Source organism: Trachypithecus francoisi, unplaced genomic scaffold (genome assembly GCF_009764315.1).
Source record: "Trachypithecus francoisi isolate TF-2019V2 unplaced genomic scaffold, Tfra_2.0 Lachesis_group20, whole genome shotgun sequence".
In the NCBI taxonomy this organism is placed as follows: Eukaryota; Metazoa; Chordata; class Mammalia; order Primates; family Cercopithecidae; genus Trachypithecus; species Trachypithecus francoisi.
Window position 1 is genome coordinate 16,490,690 of NW_022681466.1, and position 13,709 is coordinate 16,504,398.

The following is a 13,709-nucleotide window of genomic DNA, read 5'->3' on the forward strand; positions in this document are numbered from 1 at the left end:
GCCTGCGGCTGACAGAAGGCTCAGCAGCACCAGACTGGGGCCAGTACACGGACCATTGGGATTGACACCCTGGAGATGACGCAGTAGGCTAGTGGCTGTTACCAGATAAGCCAGAGTCTATGTCCTTTGGGGGTCCCAAGTACAGGCTGAGAAAGCCAATCCCTAGTGTGGAATTCAATTCAATGCAGAGCAAAGACTTGTGGGGGGTGGTGCGGGAGGGCGATATTTAGTGCTATTGGCTCTCGACAAACATTATTTAATTAGTGCAGACCCTGAAGCCAGGCTGTCTGGATTCAAACTCTAGCTCCCACCACCTTCCTATACCTTGGGTAATGACTAACCTCCAGAGTGTCTTTCCTCCTTTGTAAAATGGCTGTGGTGAGGATCAAATGGGTCAGGATGTGTAAAGCACATAGTTCAGTGCCAGACACGTGCCAGGTACCATGTCAATGTTAGTTGTTAAATTCCACAATCCCTGTGTAACTAGGTAGGAGTGGCCCAATTTCACACTGGAGAAACTGACACCTGAAGCAATGAGCAACTTGCCAGGTCATGCAGTGGTGTGCGGGGAAGTTCTCAGTGGCCTGTATCTGGGCTGGTGTCACTGGCACAGGCATATGGGGCATCCTGCATTCTTACTGTGAGTCAAGCCATGTCCTTTATCTCTCCCAGGAGATCAAGGCCACTAGGGACCACGATGTCCCATCAGCCCTGTCTGGTGTGGAGGGATCCCTGCTCCCGTTGCCAACCCCAGGATTCACTTTCAGCAGGATCTGAACCTGTCAGCAGCTGCCTGGATGTCGGTAGCCAAGTGCATTTACAACCCCCAAGAACCAATCCTTCAGGCTGGGACTCCAGTTGTAAGGAAAAAAATTGTTTTGTTTTGGATTCTGAGTTTTCATGCTTGGCACAGGGCTTAGTGCAAAGTATACAGGTAAAAGCCTCCGAACTGGGGGGGGCCATCCCTGAGGCTGGGGCAGGGAGAGAGGTGAGGACTGGGACCCTGGTGGACCCTTTACCTTGGACAGGCAGCAGAGCTGCTGGCTCCTATAGTGCAAGCTGTCCACTGCTCAAGGGCCCCTGTAAGGGACCCTCTGTGCTGCAGGCTGTGGCCATGACATGAGGATGTGTCCGCTTAGAGGAAAGACCATTGGGTTCCTATTTGCTCAAAGGCACCTTATGGTTTAGTGATGGCCTGAAAGGTGATGTTGGTCACCTGGGGCTCACCTGGGCTTAGAGCTGCCGCTGCTGAGAGCTGGACTGACATCCTCTGCTGAGGTGGAGTCCAGCTGCTTCGGGGGGCGGGAGCTCCCTGCAGGAGGAGAGGTCGCTGCATGAGGAGAGGTTGCTGCGTACTGAGAAGTTCTTTCATGCCCGTACCGGGAAGTCCCTGGGAATGGAGTGGCCTCAGCCCCTGTCTTCCCCTGCTTGGCTGTGGTTCCTGCTGGGTAGAGCCCAGGAGAAGCTACAAGTCCAAAAGCAATGCCTCAGCATCCTTCCTGACCCTTGTATCCCAGCATCCCAGACCTCTGACCCTTGACCCCTGAACCCTAGCCTCTCTGGGACCCATTTCTCAGAACATCCCCAGCTAAAGAATATCCCAGTAAGCAAACAGATGTAGATGAAGCCATTCTGAGGAAGGAGATCGTAGATCAGACACACCCCACAGCTGTGTGTGATGTTCAGTCTCTTTCTGTGCCCACAGCCTGTTCCCTCTGTGGGGAGGTATAAGCACTCCCCTTCCCCGCTTCCATGACCCTTTCCAGTGATCATTCAGTGGACATCTTCCTGCCCTCCCTCTATAGTCACAGTCAATTGTCACCTCCTTCCTCACCAGAAGGGCAGGTCCTCCCCTCCCCACCACCCGTGCCTCAGTAAGGCCTTGACTTCCTTCTGCAGCCATGAGACCAAGAAGGGCAGGGTGGCACGGATGAGTCCAGAGGTCAGGGCCCAACGCCCGGCCTTTCTGGCTTGCCCCCGAGACTCTGGATGGCACAGACAGAACACGAGCTTTGGGGTCAGGCTGTGACCACTTCCAGGCTCTGGCGCTTCCTGCGTGACCCTAAGCGTGTGACCTGACCCTAAGCGAGTGACCTAACCCTGCTGAGCCTGTACTTCCACAGCTGGACAACCCAGTTCCCAGGCTTGTGGGGACACCTAAGTGGTCATAAAGTATTGTGTCTGGTAGCAGGCAGGCACTCACTGGCTGCTTCTGTAAGAAGGGTGGCAAGGGACGAGGCGGAATTGCCATTCACTCACTCAATTCTGGGGGCTGGGTTTGCTGAGTTTTTGCCTTGGGCTGCAGGCGTGTTGTAGCCAGAAGCTGGAAGGTGGGAGAAGGGGAGGGAGGACAGCAGGGTCCTAGAGGAAAGGGAGAGGCTGCTCTCAGGGGCGGCACTGCTCTGAACCCCTTTTCCTTCCTTGGAGCAGCTGGCAGCTTCTACCCCCACCTCAGCACAGAGCACTGCTGTCTTTCGCCTCGCCAACCAGGAGCCACGTGGCAGGTTCCAGCAGATCCCTGGTCTTCTCCTTCTGCAGCCCCTGGCCTCCCGCCTAGCTCAGACCCTCAGTTTCCCCTGTCCCCACCTGCCTCTCAGCCTGCTTCTTCCCTGCCACCCTTCACATTATGCCAGTTTGTCTCAAAAGTCTGTGTTGGATCCCATCCCTCTCTGCCTTAGAACAGTGAGTGCTCTCCATTGCCTATAAGCCGAAGCTCAACTTTTTTTTTTGAGATGGAGTCTTGCTCTGTTGCTCAGGCCTAAAGCACTTCGTTCTGTCCTTCCCCACAAGCTCAAGGTCAACTCCTCTGAAATGTCTTCCCCAGAAGCAGCGAATCTCTTTTTCCTCTGTGCCTCACAGTCCCCTGTGCATGCCTCCAGTGGCGCTAATGCCACCTACACACTGCAATTTCTTGTGTACTGGGGTCTCCCTGCTAGGCTGAGACTCTTAAGGGCAAAATCCTATCCTCTGTGCCCAGCACAATGGGCAGAAGCCTGATGCAACCAACCCCCCAGGAGCTACTCGGTCCCCTCTTCCCCAAGTCTGTCTGTCACCTCCCCAGTCCTTGCTGACTGTGTGTCATCCTGGACTCTCCCTCATTGTCCACCACCTTCTCTTCTTCAGATTGAGTATCCCCTATCCAAAATGCTTGGGAGCAGAAGTGTTTCAGATTTCAGAATATTTGCATTATATCTGCTCATTCAGCATCCCTAATCTGGAAATCTGAAATCCAAAATGCCCCAATGAGCATTTCCTTTGTGTGTGATGCTGGCACACAAAAAGTTTCAGACTTTGAAGTATTTTGCATTTTTGGATTAGGGATACTCAATATGTAACACTAGGTCAGTTTATCTTGGATTTTTCTAAGTACATGATAAAATCTTTTGCAAATACAGAGTATTTATCTTTTCCTTTCCAACTTTATACTTCTTCTTCTTCTTCTTTTTTTTTTTTTTTTTTTGGACTGAGTCTCGCTGTCTACCAGGCTGGAGTGCAGTGGCATGATCTCGGCTCACTGCAACCTCCGCCCCCGGGTTCAAGCAATTCTCTGCCTCAGCCTCCTAAGTAGCTGGGATTATAGGCGCCTGCCACTACACCTGGCTAATTTTTGTATTTTTAGTAAAGACGGGGTTTCACCATTTTGGCCAGGCTGGTCTTGAACTCTTGATCTCATGATCCACCCGCCTTGACCTCCCAAAGTGCTGGGATTACAGGCCTGAGCCAGCACGCCTGGCCTTATACTTCTTAATCTTGCATAGTTCATTGCCTAGGGTCTTCAGACAAGACGATGAATAAAAAAGATAGTAGGCTAGCCAGGCGCAGTGGCTCATACCAGCAATCTCAGTACTTTGAGAGGCCAAGGTGGGCAGATGGCTTGAGTTCAGGAGTTTGAGACCAGACAGGACGATATGGCAAAACCACATCTTAAAAAAAACAAAAAAACAAAATGTAGCCAGGCATAGCTGCTTGTGCCTGTGGTCCCAGCTATTCTGGAGGCTGAGGTGGAAGGATTACTTGAGCCTGGGAGGCAGAGGTTGTAATGAGCCAAGATTGTGTCACTGCACTCCAGTCTGGATGACAGAGTGAGATCCCATCTCAAAAAAATGAATGAATGAATGAATAATAAATAAATAAATAAAAAGAAAAGAAATGATAGTGGGTACATTTGTCTTTTTCTGACTTTCTTAGAAATTCTTCTCATGGTTCACCATACTCAATGGTGTGCTGGAGATGACTCGCACTGGCTCACAAGAGCTCATTGTCAACTTTTCAGGAATTGGTGAGACCGTTGTTACTGTCGATGGCTGGAAATTGGCCATGGGAATTGGACCACAGAAATGGACACCACAGAAACTGGAAAACACCACGAATGAGAGCATCAGCATCCCAGCTGCTCAGCATTTACCAGCACACCACTGTCGTGACTCTTCTTCATTTTCAATATCCCAACTGCCATCAGAGAGAGGCCAACAAAGTCTGATACAGGAGGATAATATAGCAATACACATACCATACGCAAATAAAGAATTACAAATGAGGGTAAGTCTAAAACACAGGTGAACTTGCTCATAACTTGTAGAAATGACATATGAACACTGATAAGAATTGGAAGAGATAAGAGAATCTTGTAAATAATGAAGAACAGATTCAATGTAGTTTGATGCTGCTGCTTTTTGGCAGGTTTACCTTTATTTCCCCAAATTAAAGATCCATGGATAAGGGAATAAAAAAAAATTAGGGGATATGGTGGTAGGGATGGGCCTGGGATTGGGATAGGTCCCAGCTATGGGGCTAGAAGAGGAATAAAGCAGACATCAAAGTTGGAAATGACTTGTGTTTGAATCCTGGTTCCACCACTTCCTGCTGTGAGATCTTGGGCAAATCACTTAGTCTCTTGGACCCTCAGTCCCTCATCTGTGAAATGGGGATACAAAGACATACCTCGCCCTCACTGGCCAGCAGACCAAGGCTCCCACTCCCCTGGGCCCTCTCTGGCTTCTTTCTCCTCAGCTCATCAGGTCCAGGTGGGGCTCTGGGCTCCCAGAGAGGTGTTCTATCCTCTACCAGTTCCCATAGCTCCAGCCTTGGTCCCCTAGTGTGCCTGCATTTAACGATCTCTCCTTCAGGCACACTACCCAGAGGCTGGTTCCCAGCCACTCTAGCACCTGTGGCTGGACTTCAATATCTGGGGAGGTGGAGGCCAGGAGGGCAGAGTTGAGGGTACATGCAGGGTGAGGCCAGCATGACCAGGGCTGAGGTGATGCTGTGGGCTGGGTCTGGAATGCAGCAATTGTTGGCCCAGCCTCGGGAGGCCTCAGGAATATCTCTGACACCAGGCGAGGAGTCTTCTTTATCCCCTGATATGTCTATCTTGTACCCAGCCTATGGAAATCTCCTTCCAGCACATCTGGGCAGAAAGGAAAGGCGCTGAGTCCAGCCCTGGACAGATCTGGGTCCAGTCCTGCTCTGACATCTACTAGTGGTGTGACCATGGGTAGCAAGAGTGAAAGAATGGCCAAGACTCATGCAGCTCCCTCTGTGCCCCAAGCCTTGCTCAGCGCTTGACCTGCATGATCTCCCTAAGGACTCAGTGCCCATAAGGTCTGCACCAGGATTATGCCCCACCACCCCTCCCGCTTCCCTCTGCAGCTCCTGTCCCCAGCCTGGGAAAGGAGAGATATTTGTTACCTGGAAAGACGAGCAGAGATATCAGTAAAGACTCATCGGGGCCTCGTTTTTCGACCCCACACCAGTACTTCCCAGCGTCTTGTAGGGTGAGGTTCCACAGTGTCACAATGAGCGAGAGCTCCTGGCGGCTGTCATGGATGGACACCCTGCCCTCCGTCGTCTCCTCGCCTTCTTTTCCCGCATAGATGGTGCCAGAGCAGCGAGAGAAGAGGATCCCACCCTTCCTGCACCAGTACTTCCAGTGGTCCCTCAGCTCTTCCCTATAGGTGCACCGCAGGGATACAGTGTCCCCTTCGAACCCACTGATTTCCTTCGGGCCCTCCAGGGCTTCATAACCTAAAATCAGAGCAGGAGTGGAGTTTGGAATAACCAGGCTCCATGTACCGAGGTCAAGGCCAGAGCTTCCATTTTAGGAGGAGGAAGGAAGGCTTTTCTCAGTCATCCTTTCTGGGGACAGCCTTGGGAGAGCCATTACTTCCTTCCTACTCTGGGCGAACCTGGGGCAGGGCTGTTGCTGTTTCCCTAACCCTGGCCCATTGAGGAACTGGGGTTGAGGGAGTGTTCTAGGTTCAGATGGAATCTGACAGTCAGATAGCCAGCAGGGTTTCTGGGTGCTTTGTTTTGTTTTGTTTGTTTTTGAGATGAAGTCTCGCTCTGTTGCCCAGGCTGGAGTGCAGTGGCATGATGTCTGCTCACTGAAACCTCTACCTCCCAAGTTCAAGCGATTCTCCTGCCTCAGCCTCCCGAGTAGCTGGGACTATAGCCATGTGCTTCCATGTCCAGGTAATTTTTTGTATTTTTAGTAGAGACAGGGTTTCACTGTGTTGGCCAGGATGGTCTTGATCTCCTGACCTCGTGATTCGCCTGCCTCAGCCTCCCAAAGAGTTGGGATTACAGGCATGAGCCACCACGCTTGGCCTTGTTTTGTTTTTAGACAGGATCTCACTCTGTTGCTCAGGCTGGAGGGCACTGGTGCTCATGGCTCACTGTAGCCTTGACCTCTGGGGCTAAAGCGATCCTCCCACCTTAGCCTCCCACTAGCTAGGACTACAGGTGTGCACCACCATGCCTGGCTAATTTGTTTGTTTGTTTGTAGAGATGGGGTCTCACCATTGCCAAATGAACAACTGACATCAGTTGTAGGATGCATCCTGATTTAAGTGTTAGAGGGTAAAGAAAAAGAAAGCGAAAGAATTGACGAAATGTGATAATTCTTCATCTCTCAGGGTTGTGGGGAGAGGCACAGCCGAGATTCAACAAATATATGCTGAGTTTAACAGGGCAACCAGACAGGGTGTCTTGTCTGCCTCCAGGATTGGCACAGGGTAGAAAAATTAAGATTAGAGAGGCAAAGCAACTCTCACAGCCACATTGCCATGAGGGGAAACCCACAGGTCTGGGAGAAAACCTGGCTCTAGATTCCAGAGACAGCAAGTGGGGCCCGGCGCCGCCCCCCACCTCCCCCACCCCCACTCTGCCCTGCTCCCCTAGGGTTGAGGAGGCTGAGGATAGGTGGGGTGGGCTATCAGGCAGTCAGGTGGGCTACCTGCAGACCCCAAGGGTGAGCCCCACATCCCTCCCAAGACCCCCTCCCCATCTCACCTGGGAGCACCAGGCAACCCCATAGCAGGACCAGAAGCCGCATTCTGGGCGCTGGACACCGCAGGAGCAGACGCTGGGAACTGTGAGCTCCTCTTCAGCTACGCGGGTCTTTAACTTCCTCTAGTCTCGTGAAACCAGGCCAAGGAAGTGAGGGGAGGGGCCTGTGGGTCACCCCTCCGCAGGCCCAGCCGGAGAGGCGCCTCTGCCTTCCCTTTTCTGAGCGCCCATGCATGCCTCCCCCTCGGCTCACCTCCCAGGACTGAAAACCCACACTGGCGCTTCTCCCAAACTCTTGCCCCTTCAAGGGGGCCTTAACCTGCGGTCCGTGCGCCCTAAGGGGTCTGTAAGTCGAATTCGCATGGGAAAAAGTTACATATTGACTTTCATCAACTTCTAATATTTAGCTTTTCCTCGTATTAACGGTGTACTGTTAGCAGTACCTGCAACTTTGTTACCAATTACAATCACAGACACTGGCACATCAGGTTGTGGATATCTTGAAACGTCGTGTGTACTCCTCACTGCTTAGAAAATAATGAGTTCCGAGACCTGCCTCTAGAGCTGGTTATTAACCATAATGAAAAGGCTATTATTATATTACACATTTATAAAGAGTTTTGAGAATCATCTCACCAGTATTAGTTTTCTTTTCAGCATATATATTTTATTTATATATTTACGCGCCATTATACTGGGAGAGGGGTCCATAAACTTCAGCAGACTGCCATGTGGTCAGTGGGACAGAAAGAAGCTTGTCCCTGGGGCAAGGCCCCGGGCCCCTCCTCTGCCATCGCCTTTTGGAGGGCGCAGTACTGCCCTTGGCCACGGGGCGGCGGTGCAGACGGGGCTGAGCAAAGTCGCAGGGCTGAGCTGAGCCGAATTCCCTGGAGCCTTGGGCCGGCAGGGCTGCAAGATAGATCTCCCCCACGCCTGCGGAGTTGTTCTGGCGTTTGAAAAAGTGAATTGGTGGTTTCTCCATCGCGGACTTGAATCCTCCTTGAATGGACCAAAACAAACATGCAAACTATTGGGAGCCCAGACACTGGCTTCAAAAATGACTTTTTTTTTTTTTGGTCTGTTTGCAAAGTTCATACAGATTGTAAGGAAAATTTTACACAATACAGAACGTAAAAAGGAAAGAAAGAAAAAAGGGAGTGTTTCTTGTAATTCCCCTCCTGCTTTAGAAAAGCACCATTAATATTTTGGCATATATCATTCCAAATGTTCAGTTGGAATTTACTCACTTGTCAGGTTAATATTTGAAGCATTAACTCAGTGGTTCTGGGAGGGGAGATTGTGTGTGTGTGTGTGTGAGTCTAGTAATGTGGGGAGAAGTGTTTTAATTTCACAATGACTGCGAAGCACTGCTGCCATTTCTGGACAGGGACAGCTGTTCACGTTGGTGAAAACTCTGTTACCATGATCTCAGCCCCTGCCTCCCTTTTACATGTACAGGCTACAAAAGTTGACCTGTTTTTGCAGTTAAAAAAAAAACACATATTAAAAAATATTTGGCTGGGCACAGCGGCTCACACCTGTAATCCCAGCATTTTGGGAGGCTGAGGCAGGCGGATCACGAGATCAGTAGTTCAAGACCATCTTGGCCAACATGGAGAAACCCTGTCTCTACTAAAAAAAATACAAAAATTAGCTGGGCATGGTGGTGCGTGCCTGTAATCCCAGCTACTCTGGAGACTGAGGCAGGAGAATTGCTTGAACCGGGACCCAGAAGGCAGAGGTTGCAGTGAGTCGAGATCACGCCACTGCTCTCCAGCCTGGGCTACAGAGCAAGACTCCGTCTCCAAAAAATAAATTAAAAAAAAAAAATTATGGCCCAGCACGGTGGCTCACGCCTGTCATCCCAGCACTTTGGGAGGCCGAGGTGGACGGACCACCTGAAGTCGGGAGTTTGAGACCAGCCTGACCAACGTGGAGAAACCCAGCCTCTAATAAAAGTATAAAATTAGCCAGGTGTGGTGGCACATGCCTATAATCCCAGCTACTCAGGGAGGCTGAGGCAGGAGAATCGCTTGAACCCAGAAGGTGGAGCTTGCGGTGAGCTGAGATCACGCCATTGCACTCCAGCCTGGACAACAAGAGTGAAACTCTGTCTAAAAAAAGAAAAAAAATTATTTGTTTATTTATTTACTTATTTTGAGACGGGTCTCACTCTTGTTGCCCAAACTGGAGTGCAGTGGCATCATCACAGCTCACTGCAGCCTCAAACTCCCAGACTCAAGTGATGCTCCCACCTCAGCCTCCCAGGGAGCTGGCACTACAGGCGTACACCACCATGCCTGGCTAATTTTCTATATTTAGTAGAGACAGGGTCTTGTTATGTTGTCCAGGCTTGTCTCAAACTCCTGATTTCAAGCAATCCTCCCACGTTGGCCTCCCAAAGTGCTGGGATTACAGGCACGAGCCACATGCCTGGCCTTAAAATAATATTTATTCTAACATTTGATAGCATATCTTTGCTCTTTTATTTATTTATTTTTGTCCTTACACAGAATAATTTCCGATCCTCTACGTTTCTTAAATTCAGACTTATTTATTATATGCAAGGATAAGTATCTGACACTTCATTACGCTTTCTAGTGTCATGGGACCTGAGCACTGACAGATTGAAATATGTGTCATTTGGTTATAAATCGCTTTCCTTTTATTTTTTTCTCCCTAGTATAGCTCAGGCACTATAGTGTGATTTTTAAAAAGTAAGTGCACAAGAAGGCATATTATTTACGATTGTCATTTTAAGAGAGTAAGTGAGGTGTTATCAAATGTTTATATAAAGAGGGTGTTGAGTGGGTCCCTACCCTCTTCCTGCATATTTGAAGGTCCTTCCCCTCCACTTCCCAGCCCCACACCTAGCTCAGGAGGCTGGCTCAAGAACTCCATTAGAAACAGATTCATTAGGCTGGGAAGTGGAGCAAGGGCTGGGGAGAAGGGTGAAAGTGAGGTGCTGGCATGAGCCTTGCACCTAGTTCTACCCTTAGGCCACACTCTGGGGTAGAAGGGGCCAACAGACAGACCGTGGTGGGCTGGGAATCTGAGGAGAGAGGATACTTTCGTCCCGCTTCCCACCAGAAGCACGGGGAGGTGTCCCACCATCACTGCATCTGGGAGAAGCAACGGAGCACAAGGGCTCCTGGACAGATCACTGGGCTCGTGGCAGCCTCATCACATCCTCAGGAAGGGCTCTGTGTGCCCAAGAGGTGCAATTGCAGGGATGAGGGGACTGAGCTTCTTGGTCTTCGATGGTCACCCTGGTCCAATTCCTTTCAGTTTGGACTTGGACTAAATCACTTCAGCTGCTCCATGAGGGTCACTTGCTTCTCTTAGATCAAGGTTTCCCCAACCTCAGTACTATTGACATTTGGGGTTAGATAATTCTTTGTTGTGGGAGGCTGTCCTGTGAATTATAGGATGTTTAGCAGTGTCTCCAGCTGTACCCCCTAGATGCCAGTAGTCCCTCCCCAGTTGTGATGATCAAAAATGTCTCCAGGCTGGGTGAGGTGGCTCACGCTTATAATCCCAACACTTTGGGAGGCCAAGGTGAGTGGATCGCTTGAGCCCAGGAGTTTGAGACCAGCCTGGGCAACATGACAAAACCCCATCTCTGCAAAAAATACAGAAAATTAGCCAGGCATGGCAGTGTGCACCTGTGGTCCCAGCTACTCAGGAGGCTGAGGTGACAGAATCACCTGAGCCTGGGAGGTCAAGGCTGAAGGGAGTCGAGATCCCACCACTGCACCCCAGTCTGGGCGATGGGAGTGAGACCTTGTCTCAAAAAAAAAAAAAAAAAAGGCCCTGGGCATTGTCAACATTCCACTGGGAGGCAAAAATATCCTGGGTTGAGAATTGCTGTCTTAGATGTTGAATAAGTCTATGGAACAAGTAAGTGCAGTTTTGTGTAAGTTATGTTTATTGTTTATGTAGGTCAAGGTGTTCCATCTTTTGGCTTCCCTGGGCCACAATGGAAGAAGAAGAATTGTCTTGGACCATACATAAAATACAGTAACACTAATGATTGTTTTGGGCAGCATTTAAAGCCATCCTGCGCTGCATGCAGCCCATGGGCCGCGGGTGGATAAGCTTGATGTAGGCATAGTAACAAGGTTTTGGAAACAGGACAGTGGGCAGAACCTAATGCTGAACCCCAGAATTAGGTAAAACTGCATCCCTCCTCCCTCAGTGGAGCTGGGGCCATGCCTGTAATACTCAGGGTGAGGTGTGGTGTAGCAATTTAGAATATATACTTTTTGCAGGTGGGCCAGCTCCCCAGAGAAAAGGAATAAGAGGGCTGGGTTACACACGCCTTGTTCCTCCTTCAACATTCATCAATCAAATCAGCAGAGGCATGGAGAAAGGCATGGAGAGGCATAGAGAGAGGCGTGGCAGAGACCTAGAGTTTTGGGCCAGTGGGGTTCTCTGCTCATGGAAGGAAACATCAGGAGTGGGGAAGATGCGTCCCCAGCAAAGACAAATGAGCCACAAGACAGGAAAATTTGGATTCCTGAGCTACCACTTGGAAGACAACTGCCCTGGACAGCCACCAAGCGTGCGGCAGACTTGGAGTGAGCAAGCGACAGACTTTTCTGTGTTTAGCCACTGAGATCTTGCAGTTTGCTTGTTGCTGTAGCACAGTGTAGACCACCACCATGCTTTTTGTTTTCTGTCATACATTCATCCTCTAGTCTCCCCTCAGCTTCCCTACCCTAGCTGGTTGCAAACTCGATTTTTCAACTTTCTCTGTCAAACAAATCTGAAAACTCTCTTTCCTTTTTTTTTTCTTTTTTTCTTTTTTTTTTTTTTGAGACAGCAGGATCTCACTCTGTCACCCAGGCTGGAGTGCAATGGTGCGATCTCGGCTCACTGCAACCTCCCCCTCCTGGGTCCAAGGGATTCTTGTGCCTCAGCCTCCTGAGTAGCTGGGATTACAGGCATGCACCACCATGCCCAGCTCATTTTCTTGTATTTTTAGTAGAGACAGGGCTTCACCACATTGATCAAGCTGGTCTCAAACTCCTGACCTCAAATGATCTGCCTGCTACGGTCTCCCAAAGTGCTGGGATTACAGGTGTGAGCCACCGCATCCAGCCCCTTTCAAATTTTTTATGTTGACCAATTACTTCTGGGAATGGCAGGGAATATGATGGAGGAGGGCAGTAATGGGAGACTGGTAATGCCTTGGAAGCTGAATCAGTAAATTCCCACATTTACTGATAGGTAAATTTCAAATCTTCTCAGAAACATTGAAGGCTAACTGCAATGTATTATCTTGGACTGGATCCCAGAACAGAGAAAGGATATTCGTGGAAAAACTAGTGAAAGATTGATAAAGTCCGGAATTTCCTTAATAATAACATACCAGTGTTCATGTCTTAGTTTTGACAAATGTATCATGATTATGTAGGATGTTAACATTAGAGAAAACAGGGGGAAGGGTGTTCAGGAACTCTCTGTACTATCTTTGCAACTTTTCTGTAAATCTAAAATTATTCCAAAATATAAAGTTTGTTAAGAAAAAAGAAAGTATACCAGGGAGGCTGAGGTGGGAGGATCACTGGAGCCTGAGAGGCCGAGGCTGCAGTCAGCCGTGAGCATGTCACTGCAACCAGCCTGGGTGACAGAGCAAGACTGTCTCAAAAAAAAAAAAAAAGAAAGAAAGAAAGAAAAAAGAAGAAAAAGAACAAAGCAGTGAAAAGCTAAAAAAAAAAAAAAAAAAAAAAAGCTAAAAAGAGCATGGGGTTCCCAGGCGTAAGTCTGCATGCAAGTGGACAGGAAGTCAGAAAGATAAACTCAGCATATGTGCTTGTTTTCCCTGTGGGCATTTTCTGATTCCAAAGCAGCAGCTAAGAGGATGAACTAGGAGTCTAGGGCCCTCTGGGGGCGGTGAATGGAATCTGGCATATTTTTGGTCACATTAGGCTGGGACCCCAAAAGGCTGTACAAACCAGACCACCGTGGACTTCCACCCAACTTTCTGTCATTTAAGTGCCCCCGGAAACTTCAAGCTCTGAACTTGAATTAAAAGTGGCTCTTGTCTGGCAGCACCTTCCCCATCCCTACGCGCGGGTACCTTAAAGGTATCAGTGAAAAATCCTTTCTGGAGGAAAATAGCATCAGCCTAACCTGATCATTTTTACAAGCAGTTTTTTCAAATACCGTCTAATATGTAATCAAAGATAACCAAATCTATGAGAAGACTCAATAAGCAATAATATGCAGAGACAACGCAACAGACCCGTGGGGACTCCATAGACTGTAAAAAGCAGGATCAGCCTTAACACAACTATTCTTACTGTGCTCAAGGAGGTAAAAGTCAAGCTTGACATTTTTGGCAGGGAACTGGAAAGAATAAAAAGTGACAGCAGATTTGAAAAAAGAACAACATAAGAATTCTAGGACTGGCTGGG

At 49.1% G+C, this 13,709-nt stretch overlaps 1 protein-coding gene across 4 annotated transcripts; it reads right to left on the minus strand.

Moving 5' to 3' along the window:
* Positions 1–8,445, minus strand: CD300LG (CD300 molecule like family member g). Of its 4 annotated transcripts, none has more exons than XM_033182831.1 (5): positions 7,291–8,445; positions 5,689–6,024; positions 2,260–2,361; positions 1,228–1,312; positions 1–69 (listed from the first exon to the last, which is right to left on the minus strand). In XM_033182831.1, exons 1-5 carry the CDS (start codon positions 7,331–7,333, stop codon positions 21–23), a joined length of 615 nt encoding a protein of 204 aa, XP_033038722.1. In that variant the 5' UTR covers positions 7,334–8,445; the 3' UTR covers positions 1–20. The 4 variants fall into 4 exon arrangements, with proteins under 4 accessions (XP_033038722.1, XP_033038718.1, XP_033038721.1 ...); XM_033182827.1 differs by having other exon boundaries at positions 1,228–1,465; XM_033182830.1 differs by lacking the exon at positions 2,260–2,361 and having other exon boundaries at positions 1,228–1,441.
* Positions 8,446–13,709: the final 5,264 nt, after the last annotated feature.

Bases quoted from the DNA above. Each gene is read 5' to 3' on its own strand.
- CD300LG (XM_033182827.1), bottom strand. From the start codon at position 7,333: ATGCGGCTTCTGGTCCTGCTATGGGGTTGCCTGGTGCTCCCAG. The intron at 6,025-7,290 runs GTGAGATGGGGA...CTCTGATTTTAG, and splicing joins GGGTTGCCTGGTGCTCCCAG to GTTATGAAGCCCTGGAGGGC. The intron at 2,362-5,688 runs GTAACAAATATC...CCTTTCCTCTAG, and splicing joins ATCTCTGCTCGTCTTTCCAG to GACCCTGCTGTCCTCCCTCC.